At 41.7% G+C, this 14,707-nt stretch overlaps 1 protein-coding gene across 6 annotated transcripts in view; it reads left to right on the top strand.

Annotated features, from left to right (window-relative positions):
• FAR2 (fatty acyl-CoA reductase 2) overlaps positions 1-12,904 on the top strand; it is a 149,214-nt gene extending 136,310 nt beyond the window's left edge. For all 6 annotated transcript variants that reach the window (XM_075051684.1, XM_075051686.1, XM_075051687.1 and 3 more), the window contains 3 exons: positions 4,048-4,177; positions 6,017-6,144; positions 7,725-12,904. In XM_075051684.1, coding sequence (XP_074907785.1) covers positions 4,048-4,177; positions 6,017-6,144; positions 7,725-7,887 — 421 coding nt within the window. In that variant the 3' untranslated portion in view covers positions 7,888-12,904. The remainder of the gene's footprint in view (positions 1-4,047; positions 4,178-6,016; positions 6,145-7,724) is intronic.
• Positions 12,905-14,707: the final 1,803 nt, after the last annotated feature.

Below are 14,707 nucleotides of genomic sequence, written 5' to 3'. Positions count from 1 at the left end.
CTTAAATTTCAAATAGAGCTCAGCATGCAGTCATGCTGAGAAAGATACCTTCTTCTGAATTTTGAGATTTGTGACCTGAGCAAACACAGGCTCAGCAACGAACCTGTGAGTTCACCAAGTTGGTTTTAGGGTTGGGTTTGGGTTTTTTTTTTAATCTAATTCCCCTTTTCTTTTTACACACTACTTAAGCTCATCCAGGCATTACTGCAATATGGTAGAAAGCATAGTAGCAGCTCATTCTTTCTTTTTTTCACAGCTACCTAAATACCAGACCTTTATGGTCTAAGGGCAGTAAACCACATCAAATAGAAAAAAAGCTGAATGTGTCACTAAACCTGCTTTAATGTTTCCCTTTAGTTTTTCCCTCTGCTTCAAACAGAGCACCTAGCCTTAACTTTCTTCCCACTTGACATTCCCATCTATTGAAGTACAAGCCATCTTCCTGGCAGTTTCTTGAATTCTTTCCATGACCCTATGCCAGATTTGCAAGCAGAAAGGAGAAAGTTCTTTGCCAGGACCAAGACTCAGGCTTCAGTTCTCTACTGTGTCCTTACTCAACTCATCATAAGGTGATGGGTTACCACATGGAGTAGGTTATCTGGGAGCTGGTTATGGTTTTGCAAGTCTACTGTTTATTCAGGACCAGCCTATGACCTTCCCTAATTTGAATTGCAGGGTAGTTTGGAGGAACTTGGTTGTAGTTCCTCCTGTAGTTATCACATGCAGTACCCCATCTACCAAAGGGTAGGTACAAGAGTCACCTCCTTCAGCTTTAGACTTTTATATGTTGCCTCTCCTGAGAAACTTACTTTAACTGTTAGCTCATTTCACATAAATTGCTTGATGTCTAGCAAAACTGCCCTAAATGGCTTACTGTTATTGCTGCACATCCATCCATGACTTAGAAACTAATGTGTTTTATATCATTAGTAGTCTCCTGAGGCAATCTGTCACACCTGAGAATCTGCTCGTGCAAGGCTCAGTATGAGAGCAAATAAAGAAATCATTGCTGTAAACAGTTTTCTAGAAGACAAGATGCATTTCTGAAGTGTAACTAATAAGGCTATCAGTGACAGCTACTACTTGCTTTATTCCTCTCAGTTCCTCCACAGTGGAGAATGAGATTTTCTGTAAGAAATCTTTGCCATAGCCTCTCAGAGGCTGCAGAAAAGCATGTTTCCACTCAGTTGATGTTTTTCAGTAGACCATTCCTTCATCCAAATTCAGTCAATATTTTGAATGTGGTCACAACATTTGAGCTCAGTCAGTTAACAAGAAATGCAGTTTTCATACGTACCTCTTCAGATGCTTCATTTCTCTTTTTGACCCTTACTTTCAGCCACTCAGATATGTTGCTTTGGGTAGATCTACAGTCAGATCTTATTCTGCCCACATTGACAGGAGGCCATGTGGATAGCCTATTCTCAAAACATAAGTAGGGACACACAGTTGATTCTCTTACCTTTTTTTTTTTTTTTTCCTGCAGATTCCATTAACCCTAAACACTTTAAAGATATTGATGGTTTTGGGGGAGCCAGTGTGAGGGGCAACTTCAGATCTTTGCAATCTACCCATAGACTTTGTTTCCCAAGTTCTTACAAGGTATTAAAATATCCACAAAGCTTTGCCCCATAGTAGTTGCCTACACAGGCACAATCGGGAAGGTTAATCTGAAGTAATTTTAAAGTAGTTTAGATAACCTGCATTCAATCAATGCGCACATAATAATTCAGAATGAAGGTTCCCTTAATGTGATGATGTGCTGTCCTAAAATGAAAGCCACTTTAATTCTGAGTAGGAGTGCCTATGTAAGGTTTTAGTGCTCTTTCAGTTTGCTTTGGGTAAACTGCACAGTCCTCCTCTGAATTGCTGTACTCATTGTGTCTTTTTCTGCTGTAGTTAATGCTTATCATCGGGGCAGTCACATCTGCACGGGGAGAGGCCAGCCTGGCACCATTCTTCCCCAGACTGCCGCCTTTTATTTGTCACGGCGACTGTGTTACCCTCTGGGCAGCTCAAAATTTCTCATGAAAACAGCTCTGTTTTCCACAGAAATCAGCCTTTTAATGCTTTCTCTTGCCTTTATCCAGTCTGAGAGAACGTGGCGTTCTCTCAAAATTGACCAAGCTCTGTACATCACACTTTAAACAACCAGAGGCCTTTTGTACTCATGACCATTGGGACAACTGAAAAATAATCCTGCAAGGTAGGACAGCATTATTGTCATCCCCTTTTATATAAAAAATTAATAACAAAAAAGGGCCAAGACACATAAGAGACCTGAACCTACGTTTCCAAAGTCCCTGTTAAGCAGCTGTGCCCCTGAAGGAGCTTTCATCTCTACCAGGACACTCACGCTCCAGGAAGGTGTTCAAACAGTTCCCCAACCCCCCCCCCAAAAAAAAGCCTATGGACTCAGGTTATTTTCAAGGTCATCCACCAGGAGTGCATCCTATCAGCCCCTTCCTGTATAAGGAAGGACAGAAAAAACTCTCCAAACTGCCACTATATTATACAGGGAGAGGAATGGCCTTTAAGAAAAACAAATGGTTTTGAGAGAGAGAGATCAAAGAAGCCCAAAGACATGAAAAGCAGGCCACCAAGCTGAGCGGTGTGGTTGATACTCTAGAGGGAAGGGATGCTGTCCAGAGGGAAGGATCTTGACAGGCTAGAAGGGTGGGCCAACGGGAACCTCATGAGGTTCCACAAGGGCAAGCGTAAGGTCCTGCACATGGGTCAGGGTGATTCCAAACATGGATACAGGCTGGGCGATGAGTGGATTGAGAGCAGCCCTGTGGAGAAGGACTTGGGGGTATTAGTGGCTGAAAAACTGAATATGAGCCAGCAATGTGTGCTTCCAGCCCAGAAAGCCAACTGTATCCTGGGCTGCATCAAAAGAAGCGTGGCCAGCAGGTCAAGGGAGGGGATTCTGCCTCTCTACTCTGCTCTGGTGAGAGCCCACCTGGAGTTCTGTGTTCAGTTTTGGGACCCCCAATGTAAAACAGACACAGACCTGCACGAGCAGGTCCAGAGGAGGGCCATGAAGATGATCGGGGGCTGGAGCACCTCTCCTATGAGGACAGGCTGAGAGATTTGGGGTTGCTCAGCCTGGAGAAGGCTCCAGGGAGACCTTATAGCAGCCTTCTAGTACTAAAAGGGGGCGCACAGGAAAGATGGGGAGGCACTCCTCTTTATCAGGGAGTGTAATGATAAAATGAGGGGTAATGGTTTTAAACTGAAAGAAGGTAGATTTAGACATTAGGAGGAAATTCTTCACTGTGGGGGTAGTGAGGCACTGGAACAGGTTGCCCAGAGAAGCTGTGGCTGCCCCATCCCTGGCAGTGTTCAAGGCCAGGTTGGATGGGGCTTGGAGCAACCTGGTCTAGTGGAAGGTGTCCCTGCCCATGGCAGGGGGTTGGAACTGGATGATCTTTAAGGTCCCTTCCAACCCAAACCACTCTGTGATCCTATGATTCTATCTGAAAACTGAAGCTGAGCAATTGACTTCAGAGCTTGTCTATGCTGCAGATGCAGTCACCTCTGTACTGGAGCTAACTCCAAAAATCAGTGCTTTGCTTCAGGAGCCCAGTCAGGCTTGAGAACAGAAGAGAATTTGTGTGGTAGAAAGAGAAGTATCCACCTCGGGAGGCAAGCAATATACCTTTGTGGCTTTGCAATCTGCTGTGCAGACTTCATACTAGTTCAGATGGGCTCTTCACCTCACACGTGGTACGTGATGTAGATATGGCCTCCAACCCTCGTTTAGTTCAGGCCGGTAAGTGAAGCATCAGTCCTGCCCTGAGAAATGCATGTTTGCACCCATGTTCAAGCCAACACTAAAAGCTGGGTAGCTGTAGGCTCAAGACCTGAGCTGGAGCAGTTAGACTTGCTGAGCAAGTTCTCGGCCTGGTGAGCAGCAGTGCAGTGCTCATCAGGAACTGCAATGCCTATTCATCTGGATTGATGAAAACACCTACAGAGCAAACCGACAGCCTTTACATATGATCAAACTTCCTGTCCACCTCTGACGTTCCTCCTCTGTTTCAGAATGATGAAGATTATCAATCGACTGCACAAGTCTATGATGCTCCTGCAGTATTTCTCCACCCAGTCCTGGGACTGGTCTTCAGATAATATGAATATGTTAATGAGTCACCTTAACACAGAGGACAAAAAGGTAAGTATATCCTGAATATGGATTGCTAGTCATCTGCAATTCTGTTCAACTGCAGCAATTATTTTTGGTATATTGTTGAGCTTTAGAATGACATCCATATGACTGGAATTTACTTTAACCCGAAATAATTTATTTCCTCCTTGTTTTATTAAATAACTTATCAGGAACCTTCCATTTATGACAGGGGAATGTTTTCTCCTGAGGTGTGTTGCTCTTTCTTCTGAGGCAGGTCAATCACTGAAGTCTTTCCAGTTAACATTGCAATTGTGGTAGATGATCTAGATGAAAATTACTTGAAAGATTTTGACATTTTCATCCCCTTTGGTTTTAATGGGCACTGCACGGGGAAATTTAGGTAACACATAGTGTCTGACCCTGAACAATATGTAAAAAGTTCCTGTTTTATTCAAGTCACCAAAGAGCAATTCATTTTCAGGATGTCTAGCTCTGTTGTAGTCTTTATAGGTTTGAAATACTACCCCTTAAGAATGGGATTGTAACTGAAAGACTGAAGGATACAAAGAGTAGATCTATGATAAGCTCGAATGCACCTTTGGTCAGTATCTCCTTGCAAAGAGATACTTAGGCATTCACATCAAACTGGTCTTACTCACATCATGAAGTTCTTGCACAGACTCCCAGTAGCAGAATCAAGAGTTTTCCTCCCTAGTCTGCAGAGGGATTGCATGCGGCAAATTCTAACTTCTAAGGGCAGTGGCACTGCTGTGACCACAGCAGATGTAGAGGGAACCTAAATGCTATGATAGGATCTAGTTCTTAGGCAGATAAACAAAAAATTACAACATCAAGGACTTAGTGCAAGCTAGACAGAGTTTCAGGCTTACCAAGCTGCTTATGAGAACTTTGTGAGATGCACCGCATCCAGTGTTGCCACTGCTGCATTGTGAACAGTATTCAAGCTAGACAGTTTATGGGCAGCACACATCTCTATACATATCTGACAGACACACCAGGATCTGCAGAGTAGCTAACCCCCTGTATTGGACAGAGTTAGCCAACCCCTCTCTGCTCGAGTTATTGCTGGTGTGATAGCAAGGCCCTTGCACCAAAGCAAATGGTCTGGATTGGCATGGGGGTGAATGGAAAATATTTTTTTGAGTATATTCTCTTTTAAGACCCTGTAAATAAGAAATACCATTCACTTCAGTCATTCGTTTAGGAAAAAAAAATGCTTTCTTTGCTCTAATAGGCAGACAACCCCTGAGAGCTTGCTAACAATTTTTCCAATATAAGCATCTGAAATTAACTGGGGTAATTAGCTCTACAATGAGACTTTTTGATGCCAAACACCAGAGTAACCTATTTCTTGGACTTCTGTCGATCTAGCTGCTGAGAGAGAATACAGCATAACAGCAAGTAATGCTGATGCAGAGGCAGCTGTTGACTCAATGTCCAATTCATTTATTTACACATAATTCTAGTGACACATTAAAAACTTCATGGAGGTTTTCATATGAATCCATTTACCTGAGTGGAATGCCGTTTTTCTTCCACGATTGTGTGTTTGCATGTACAAGTGTGTACAAATACATGTATTTATGCAAAAATTGCCACCTGAAAGACAAACTTATCTTTCTTTTCTGCCAGCTAGCACTAAATTTCTGCTTGCTTTGCCCAGATTCCCAGCTGGGTAAGATGTTAATTGACAGCTGTGAAATACAGTCTGTTAGTGCCCATGTCTTCTTGGAAACTTGGTGGCTTTAAGAACTTCAGACAGAGGGCCTTGTCAGGAATGGAGGTCAATGAAGAATTGATGCTTAAAGTGAACTTGTTTTGAACTCTGGCGTTTAACTTCTCCTCTTTGTCTTTAAATCCCAGTTATACAACTTTGATGTTCGTCAGCTGCACTGGTCAGAATACATTGAAAGCTACTGCCTAGGTGCTAAGAAGTACTTGCTAAATGAGGACATGGCTGGCATTCCAGCAGCAAAGCAGCACTTACGAAAGTAAGTCATACCCAGTGACAAGGACAAGAGCTCCTGGCTACCTCGGATGGCTTTTGAGGAAAATTATTCTAGTTACATTGCAGTAATAATTGTTGAATAATATGGAGATAAACATAGCATAGCTTATTTCTTAAGGCAGAGAGTTGTCAGTATTTCATTTTTCCAACCTGTAAGAAAAAGAGGACCTTTGATGACGCTAATGATCAGGGGCTAGATATTGTGCCTTCCCAGCAGATGACCAAGTAACGAAGTTACAATGCATAAGAGAAATACATGAATGCAGAAGATCTTGGTCATTCAGAATTACAATAGAAAAATAGGGGTCAGATTTAGACTTTGTGAAGCTCCTAGAAGTTTTTAGCTATTTGAAGACATTGCCTAAAAACTTCAAGCATTTGTATGATTTTAAATTTGATTTTAAACTTGAAGTTTCTAATTCCTTTGAGGGAATGGGCAAAAATTCTCCAAAATCAGTGGAGAGTTTATGCATTCAATCCCTGATGACGGTTTAAGAGAGTCTGAATGAGCAGTTTGAGATTGTCCTTCTATTCAGTTAAAGATTGTGCTCTTCCTGTCTTCTCCAGCCCTTTTACCAAGAAGTGCAGGCAAAAGGAGAAGGAGCAGCTCTCTTGGAGTAAAAGCCTGGTTTTTTTCCTTTAAGAAAACCATTATAGTGCACTGTAAATGCTAGAAGCATAAAACAGCTTGTTGCCATAGCAAGGAATCCTAAACTAGTTCTTCGTTCACAGGTCATTTTTAAAGGATTTATAAGAACCTCTGTAACAGGCCAGTAACTGCCTCATAGTCCAAACAGGCAGTGTGGTATAATGCAGTGATAAAGTTAACAAAACAAAACAAAACAAAAAGGACTTACAAAAATTAAACCAATCTTGGGGACATAGGTAAGAAGCTTTCTTCCCTTGGTCAGACACTGGGAAAGTAAGAATTAGAGAACTGCAGAAACTTTTGCTTGATAGAAAGAGGACAAGATGATTAGCATCTTAAAAGACTCAATAATGCCATTTAAATATATGGTGTAAACTGCCCCCCCAAAAAAAAATTCCGGTGCTGCAGTACTGCAAAAGTAAAGAACTTTTATGATTATTGAGTAATTTCCTAACATTAAAGGCAGGGTTTCATGCAAACAGGAGAACTTTATTCATCAGCTCATGCAAATGTAGGTCTTCTAGCCTGCCACCAATCCTGCAAAGTAAAAAAAAAAGCCAATGTACCAAATCAAAGCAGAAAGTATTGGACCTAGACTATCATAAAGAAAAAACTCTCAGTATGACTTCTGTTCTGGTTTGAAATAAGAGCACACAGAACAAGAGAGACTTGCAATACAGTTGTTCCACCTATCCCACTAGCTATTCACTATATCCTCACTTCAGCATAGTCCTTGGCAAGACGGTAGGGACATCTTGGGCACAGTGTTTTCACTAAAACAGGAATGGCAAAAAGCCCAAGGGCGACTTGTAAACAGGATTTCTTACAAACTTACCTGCAGCAAATGCAGCAAGCTGGTAAGCTTTTTTGTTGTTTTTGTTTTCCTCTATAAGATGCCTCTTTCTCTTTCTCAGGCTGAGGAACATCCGATACGCATTCAACACCACCCTCCTAGTGATCATCTGGCGCATTTTCATTGCAAGGTCACAGATGGCTCGAAACATCTGGTACTTTGTGGTGAGCCTCTGCTACAAGTTCCTTTCCTACTTCAGGGCATCCAGCACCCTTAGGCACTGAAGCCGTCCATCAGCAACCAGCCTCTTCCAGAAGGACCTCCATCTCCTCTAATCAGCAACTATGGGCATCGGGGTCTGAAAGTAGCAGAAAAATCCACTCCCTCCAACAGCAGCCTGCATTTATTGTGCACTGTTACATGTTCACCTTTTTAATTTTAACTAATGCTTTAATACATGGTGGTCTTTCATCTGTAGGACCAGGCCAATTTTTAAAGCCATAACTGAAGCTTTAGGAACAGGTCAAGCTGGAACCGTCCATCTAGAGTCTGATGTGCAAGAGTAAGAATTAACCAAAGTCATTGTCTTCCCATGTACTACCTAGGCTATCTTAATCCCATCATCTTCCTCAAAAGAGGCAAATTTAAAGCATACAACCTTGGAAGAAAAGGATGCCATCAGAGGAGACCCAGCCAAGGAAATTAACCTGTAAGAGGTCTTCCTAAAGAGGCTATTCCTTCATTCTCATTAGTGAAATGGTACCTTATTGAAAAACATGATGTCACATTTTCAGTTTTTCAAAACTTGGGGGGGGGTGGGGAAAGATCAGTTACACTAGGCCAGTGAACACACTGAACAGTTTTCAGATCTTGTCTTATATTGAGGACTGACACTTTCAAGCCATAACTGAAGACACACATAGAATTCATGTACCTGTGTTAACTCTACTCACTCAGAAGCTGCTTTCTTATGGAGGTATTTTTTCTCTGTGTGGTTAAGGTTGCAGTCTATTAAAAAGCCCTGTTCTTGCATTTATCACATTTGCCTGGAACATTTTTTTGGCTTGAAAAATGCCATATTTACTCTGAGAATGAAGAGAAAACTTCTTAAAAGATTGAAGAAGAATTCAGAAGCTCTTTATTATTTTTGAGGAATAGCTTTTTTTTCTCCCTTGGGTTTGTCTGCAGAAAACCTCTCTCCCTATAGCTCAAAAAAGGCCTGATGCTGTCCTTCATGCTTTCATTACAGCTAAATCACTTTGCAGTTGATCAACTCCACTACTAATGAAAGTGTAAAGACATGTATGGAGGAAATCCCATCAGGCCAGTTCTGCTGCCACTCCTGGCAGTAGGAATTAAAAAGTCTGAAACTTGTTTTCATTGAGAATAGGAAAGGCTTCATTGACTTCTGCGTAAAAAAGTCATGCACAGCGAAGGTAATGCATTTTGTCCTACCTTGCAGTTTAGAAAGGAACCCAAGGATCTTCCTAATGCTCATGGCTGTTGGAGATACTTGTTTCACTTAGTGAAGTATGAATTCCGGGGTGGGGGGGAGAGAGAGAAAGAGAGAGCCTTCTTCAAAGTAGCTGGTGCAACAACAGCCTTAGTGCAACAGCAACAAATTCAGCACGCTATCAGATTTTTAAAGTTAAATCTAGTACTGGAATATTTTTTATTCAGATAACACTGAATAAGCACTTTAAGATTATCAGACTTCAAAGCAGCTAGTTTTTGAAACAATGCAGCATCCAATTTCTTTAGTCTCGTGTCATGCTAGCTGTCTGAAAAAGTAATGCTACATCACAGAAAAAATGACACAGTTGCTCTTTTGAGAGCTGAGAATAGCAGTGTATTTACAAAGCTGGCATTCTTCAAAAATTATACTTGTTTTTGGCAGTGAAGGCAAGAGCAGGTTATGATGACAGTATATTTATATCTTAGGCCTCCAAGCTAGTTCAAAAGTCTTTCTAAAGGTGCAAGGAATTAATCTTCCCCTGTATGCCCCAGAGGTCTGGTTTGAAGCGATTGCCAAAGGATACCTGCAGCAGACCCTGACCAGAAACAGTGTCCAGAATGGCAGGGCTCTGGCATTCCCTAGCAATGTTTGTCACGCATTACTTCTGATCGGTGCTTAATTAGGTCAAGCACCCAGTTTACAAAGATGGAAATTTTTTTAAGCTCTTGCCTTGAAAACATACTTTCAAAATGAACCCATGCTGGTTGTTAGCTATGTGTTTTCCAAGTTCAGAAAGCTGGCAGTGCGGGCCGTGCATTGCACATCAGCGAGGTGCCATGCCTTGGAAACTAGGAGCTATGGGTTTGGGTGCAGGGGACCAGAAATTTCATGTACAGTGCTTCCATAGCAGTGTATATGGTGAAGGTTAGCTGTGTTATCCTTTGCTATGCGGAGACTGTGGCTACCTTGGCAGTGCGAGGCAGGTTGCTGTAGGGATTTCTCTAGAAAGTCTGCATTCCCTCAAGTACATAATCAGGTCATCAGCCAGCTTCCAGTCTTCTCATATGAAAGGCTAAAAAACAAACCAAAACAAAACTGCAGATTATTTTGAAACAAACTTCCATTAAAAAAATAGGAAAGAATTTTAGCTCATATCCTAAAAGTCTTTTTAAGTGCCTGCCTTATGTACAAAGAGAAGCAACAGCTAAGGGGATCATAAGTCTTACGCTGTGCACATGACAGACGAAAACTTGAGTCTCACAGAAAAGTCAAATACTGCAGACCTGCTACACCTACGATGTCTGGTCTACATCAGTCAGCTCTACTATGAGCAAAGTGTCCTGCCTTCCCTTCCCCAATGCTCATCATGCCACGCATTCCTCACGTATGCCTGCAGGCGTTCAGAGTTATTTGCACAGGCTGTATTGTCCCACCAAGCCCCGAGATGTATCTTTGCTCACCTGAGCATCTCCAGACCTGTGTTCTGCACATGCAAAAAAAGATGCTTCAGGTTTCACTCACTCAGACCAATGGTGGCACCATGTTCTAAAGCTCTTCAGCATTTTGCTGAAGGTAACAGCCACAGCGAAGCTACTACTCAGCCCTGAGAAAACAGCAGGAGCTGCTTGGGATGTTGCAGAAACATAGCTGTCGCAGATGGTGCATGCTCTTCTGGAGACCTTTCGTAGCCCACACAGCATCGCCAGCAGCCGATGGCCTTGCCTGGGGTGGGGATCAAGCTGTTAGCTTTTCTTAACACAGACATAACACGCAGTGAAACTTGAATCTTTAATCCCTTGTCTTGTGGCTCGAGATGTTTTCAGGTGATTGTCTGAACCGCAGAAATATGTCAGAAAAACCTCACTGCGGAGACTGACACGTGGCAATGGCCTTTGGGTGCCAATCATGACTGTCAGCGTGGAGAGCTGGACCTGGCGTAAGAACTTGTTCTCACCTCAGGCAGTGACTTATCTTTGAGGTTTTACTGTGTGCTCCTCAGTGTATTTGTATGTGCTCTGAAGAAACCCAAGCCTTGGGGAAAATAGCTAAACGAAAACGCTGAGTGACAGCCATTTCTTTTCTTCCCCATTCTCTCTCTTGCTCTTTCATGTATACTTACAAACTTTTGACAAAAGAAAAGACAAATACAGTTGTTACTAAGTTAAATCGGAGGTCCTGTGGTGACTGTGCACAAATTAACACAAACACCTCAGGAGTGGATATTACTCATGGCTGAAGGCTAGAGCTTTTAATACTTGTAAGGCTGAAGCAGAACTCAAGCTTTTGGGTTTTTTTTTTTTCTCCTACAGAGGTAGCATGGGCAGTGCTATGGGGAGGCGAGAGGAGTAGGAAGAGCATTCCTGCAGCCTCTGCTCACAGACAGCAGAAGCATAGAGAGCAATATTAGCAGCCAGTCTGCACAGCCACAAAAGAAAGTATCTATCATCTGCCACAAGACAGTATAATGGGATTATTTGTTTGCACCCTATGAACTTGCAGTGTATCTACCCCCTCACGGTGTCAGAAGCCTGCAGTGCTGCTACAGAAATAAGACGGACCACTGCTGAACCCGACGTACTGTTTTTGTTAATACTGTGCACATACACTAGTCTGTAGGCTATAGCTATGAACTGCTGTTGCAAAAGCAATGAAATACTGAATATCATTTCACTGTCAAAGAGCAATGGGCATAAGCTTGCAGTTAAGAAGTTGTTGGGTTTTTTTTTAATTAAATTGCGATAACAAAAAAACCCAAATCCCTAAAACTAATCCAAGTTTAAACTGCCTTTTGACTGACAACCAAAGCTGTTTAGCTCCAGCATGTCTGTTACCAAAAAAATAAAATTTCTCACCTTGCTAAGAAAATACAATTCTTTCTTGGTAGAGGGGGGTGGTAACAGACATACTGGTATATTACAGGCTGTTGGCCCATTACCCACCTCCTCAAGAAATTTGTTATTTTACATTTTCTAAGAAAACATGGTTATATATATGCGCGCGTGTGTAGTTACATCTTTCAGCACCAGTCTTCTCACACAGTATACAGAGATGGTAAAAGTAGCAGAGCTCATATTGAAATGCCAGGCTGTGCTTGTTTGGTATGCACTGTTCCAATTCAGTTTAAGACAAAGCGATTAAAACCTATCCCAGTTTCCAGCGTAAAGGAAACCGAACCTGTAGTACTATTAATCAAATCATCATCATGAATAAGCAACTGGGAAAAGAGGGAGGGGGGCATTCTTTTGTTTGTAAATAAGCTACAGCTTCATGGTCGAAAGCATGCTGTTGCTCTTCCAGCGTTGACGTTCTACCGCAGAAAGCAAGGTTGAACTTTTATTACAATTGGACCCTTTATTCTAGTGCAGAGTAAATAACATACTGTACATTCCCCAGAAGCTAAATGGTGAATACCCCATTACATGGTGCTAAATATAGGTATGAAGGTGGTACAGACTTACTTAAGAGAATTTAAAAAAAAAAAATATGCGTATTTAGGGAATAATTAAAGATGTACTATCCCACTTTTCTCTATTGCTTAAAAGTCAACTATGAATTGAGTTGGTTTGTTCAGATTAACACGAAACTGCTTGCAAAAGGTTTCTTGTTCTTAAATAATCTTGGCAGACCCCAGTTTATAGTAAAATATGTACTCTCCCACTGTCCAAAGTTTATATGGTTCTATCTGCTATTTCTATTCTCTTGTTAGCTATGAGACAACTTACTGTTATAAATCTTAATTACAAAGTTTCTAATGTTAAGGTGTAATCTTTTGAGCTCTCAAATCAGATAAAATGGTAAAGTCACAAATTATGAGAACCTCAGCCATAAAGTTGTTAATATGATGTTTATGTTATTTTAAACATTTAATAAAACAAAATATTTTAAAACTATGGTTACTTTGCATCGCTCAAGTTGCTAAAGGAGGTGGTTACTTGCTGGCCATTGCCGTTCAGAACAGGCTGCATCTGCACCACATCTGTAGCACAGCTGCCTGCGTCCCTGCCTGCGTGGAACGGCAGCCCCACCTACAGGCAGCTGCCAGCACAAGGAAAGGGAAAACAAAGAGGGGGAAATCCCAAATTTTAATAAAAGTAATGACTGTGAGACTTTAACCCAGATACATACTACCTGGAAGGGTCCATCTCTGGTAAGTGTCCTCCAGAAAGTGAGGGGGACAGGTCTTAAGCAAGAGCAACTTGGGAATAACCTGCCCAACTTCCTGAGCAACGTACCATTTGCACCCAAGAATATTACCCCAAATTCTTAGTTTTACAAGGTAAGGACTTTAATTTACACTTGGCATTAACACTATAATGCTCTTCTGGCATAAAGAGCTTTTAAAGTCCACAGAAATACGGTATGCTTTTATTTTCAAGACCCTACCATACAGCGAGAAAAGTTAAGGATGTTACTGCATAGGCATATGTGGGGGTTGGAAATAATTGTGGTTTACATGTGTTTCCAAGAAGTGTACACAATAATATTTCAGGCTGTTGGGTAAGTTCTTAATCTAGCAATTCTCTCAGGATTGCCAAGAACATTCTGACTCTGACAAACACTTCACTGTACTTCGCATGATGTCTCCAAGGCCATTGGGAAGCAGTGGCACAGTGAGATAATGAAATCGTATTGACAAATATCAGGACTAACTAGAAAGTTGGTTGGTTGTTTTACAAGTAGAACAGTTCTTACCTTTTCCAGTTCTGATTAAAAAAAAAAAATTATCTTTCTTGCTGAAATAAAATCTTCACAGCTGGAAATGTCAATAGTCAACAATCTCCAACTGCCCAAAGCAAAGACACTGTCTCAAGGTCTGAGTCCAGGCACTCCGTCAGTGTATTTGTAGACAAAGAGAATGTCACATCCATCAGAGGTCTCTACTATCAAATCTTCGGGGGGGGGGGGGGGGCGGGGGGGAAGTGTATATTTTAACATTAAAGCTTTAGTCTAGTAAATGTTTCCAGCTATCTGCATTGGAAGAGCCCAAAATCAAAACACCTCCATTCCCTCGGCTGCTGCAGCAATTCTGTTTTCAAATGCATATGGGCAGCACAGCCCACCACCAGTCCACTCACATCTCCTCTAGCTGGCCTGCTGGATATTGGCTTCTTCCCCAACACTTCATGAAGATTCACGATAGGTAGATTGTCTGAGCTTCTTCCAGAGCTCAGCAGGAGCACAGTGGCATCAGACACTCTGAGCCCTGAGCACAAACTGTAATTGTTCTCTGTGTTTCCATACTTCCATTTTAATTCTAGTGACTGCAATGCCTTGCAATAATCTCATTTTCAGAAACTTTTAATCTTGTAAATATATACAGGTATATATTCATAGATACATATCTGTAAAATAACACATATGTTATACATATGTCTCAAGACAGGCCTGGTCAAAATATTTGGCATTTATGTATCTATGGATGAACACAGGAGTGCACATAGACACACACAAAAATTTGAAGGCAAAGAAAGAGGGCAGATCTAATCTGAGTAGGGTCAAATCCCCATACAGCTGGGTTTCTGGAAAGGGAAAGGAATGGAGTTTTAATATTGATTGCCATTACAATTATGTGTAACAGGAGGGTAGCAAGGCACAAGCATGCTGTAAATAGCAGTATGCTACGCACTGTCAATGAAGGTAATGGGAAA

Source organism: Buteo buteo, chromosome 19, assembly GCF_964188355.1.
Source record: "Buteo buteo chromosome 19, bButBut1.hap1.1, whole genome shotgun sequence".
Taxonomy (NCBI): Eukaryota; Metazoa; Chordata; class Aves; order Accipitriformes; family Accipitridae; genus Buteo; species Buteo buteo.
The sequence above is the reverse complement of the archived record's forward strand: the minus strand, read 5'-3'. Positions and strand labels throughout refer to the sequence as shown.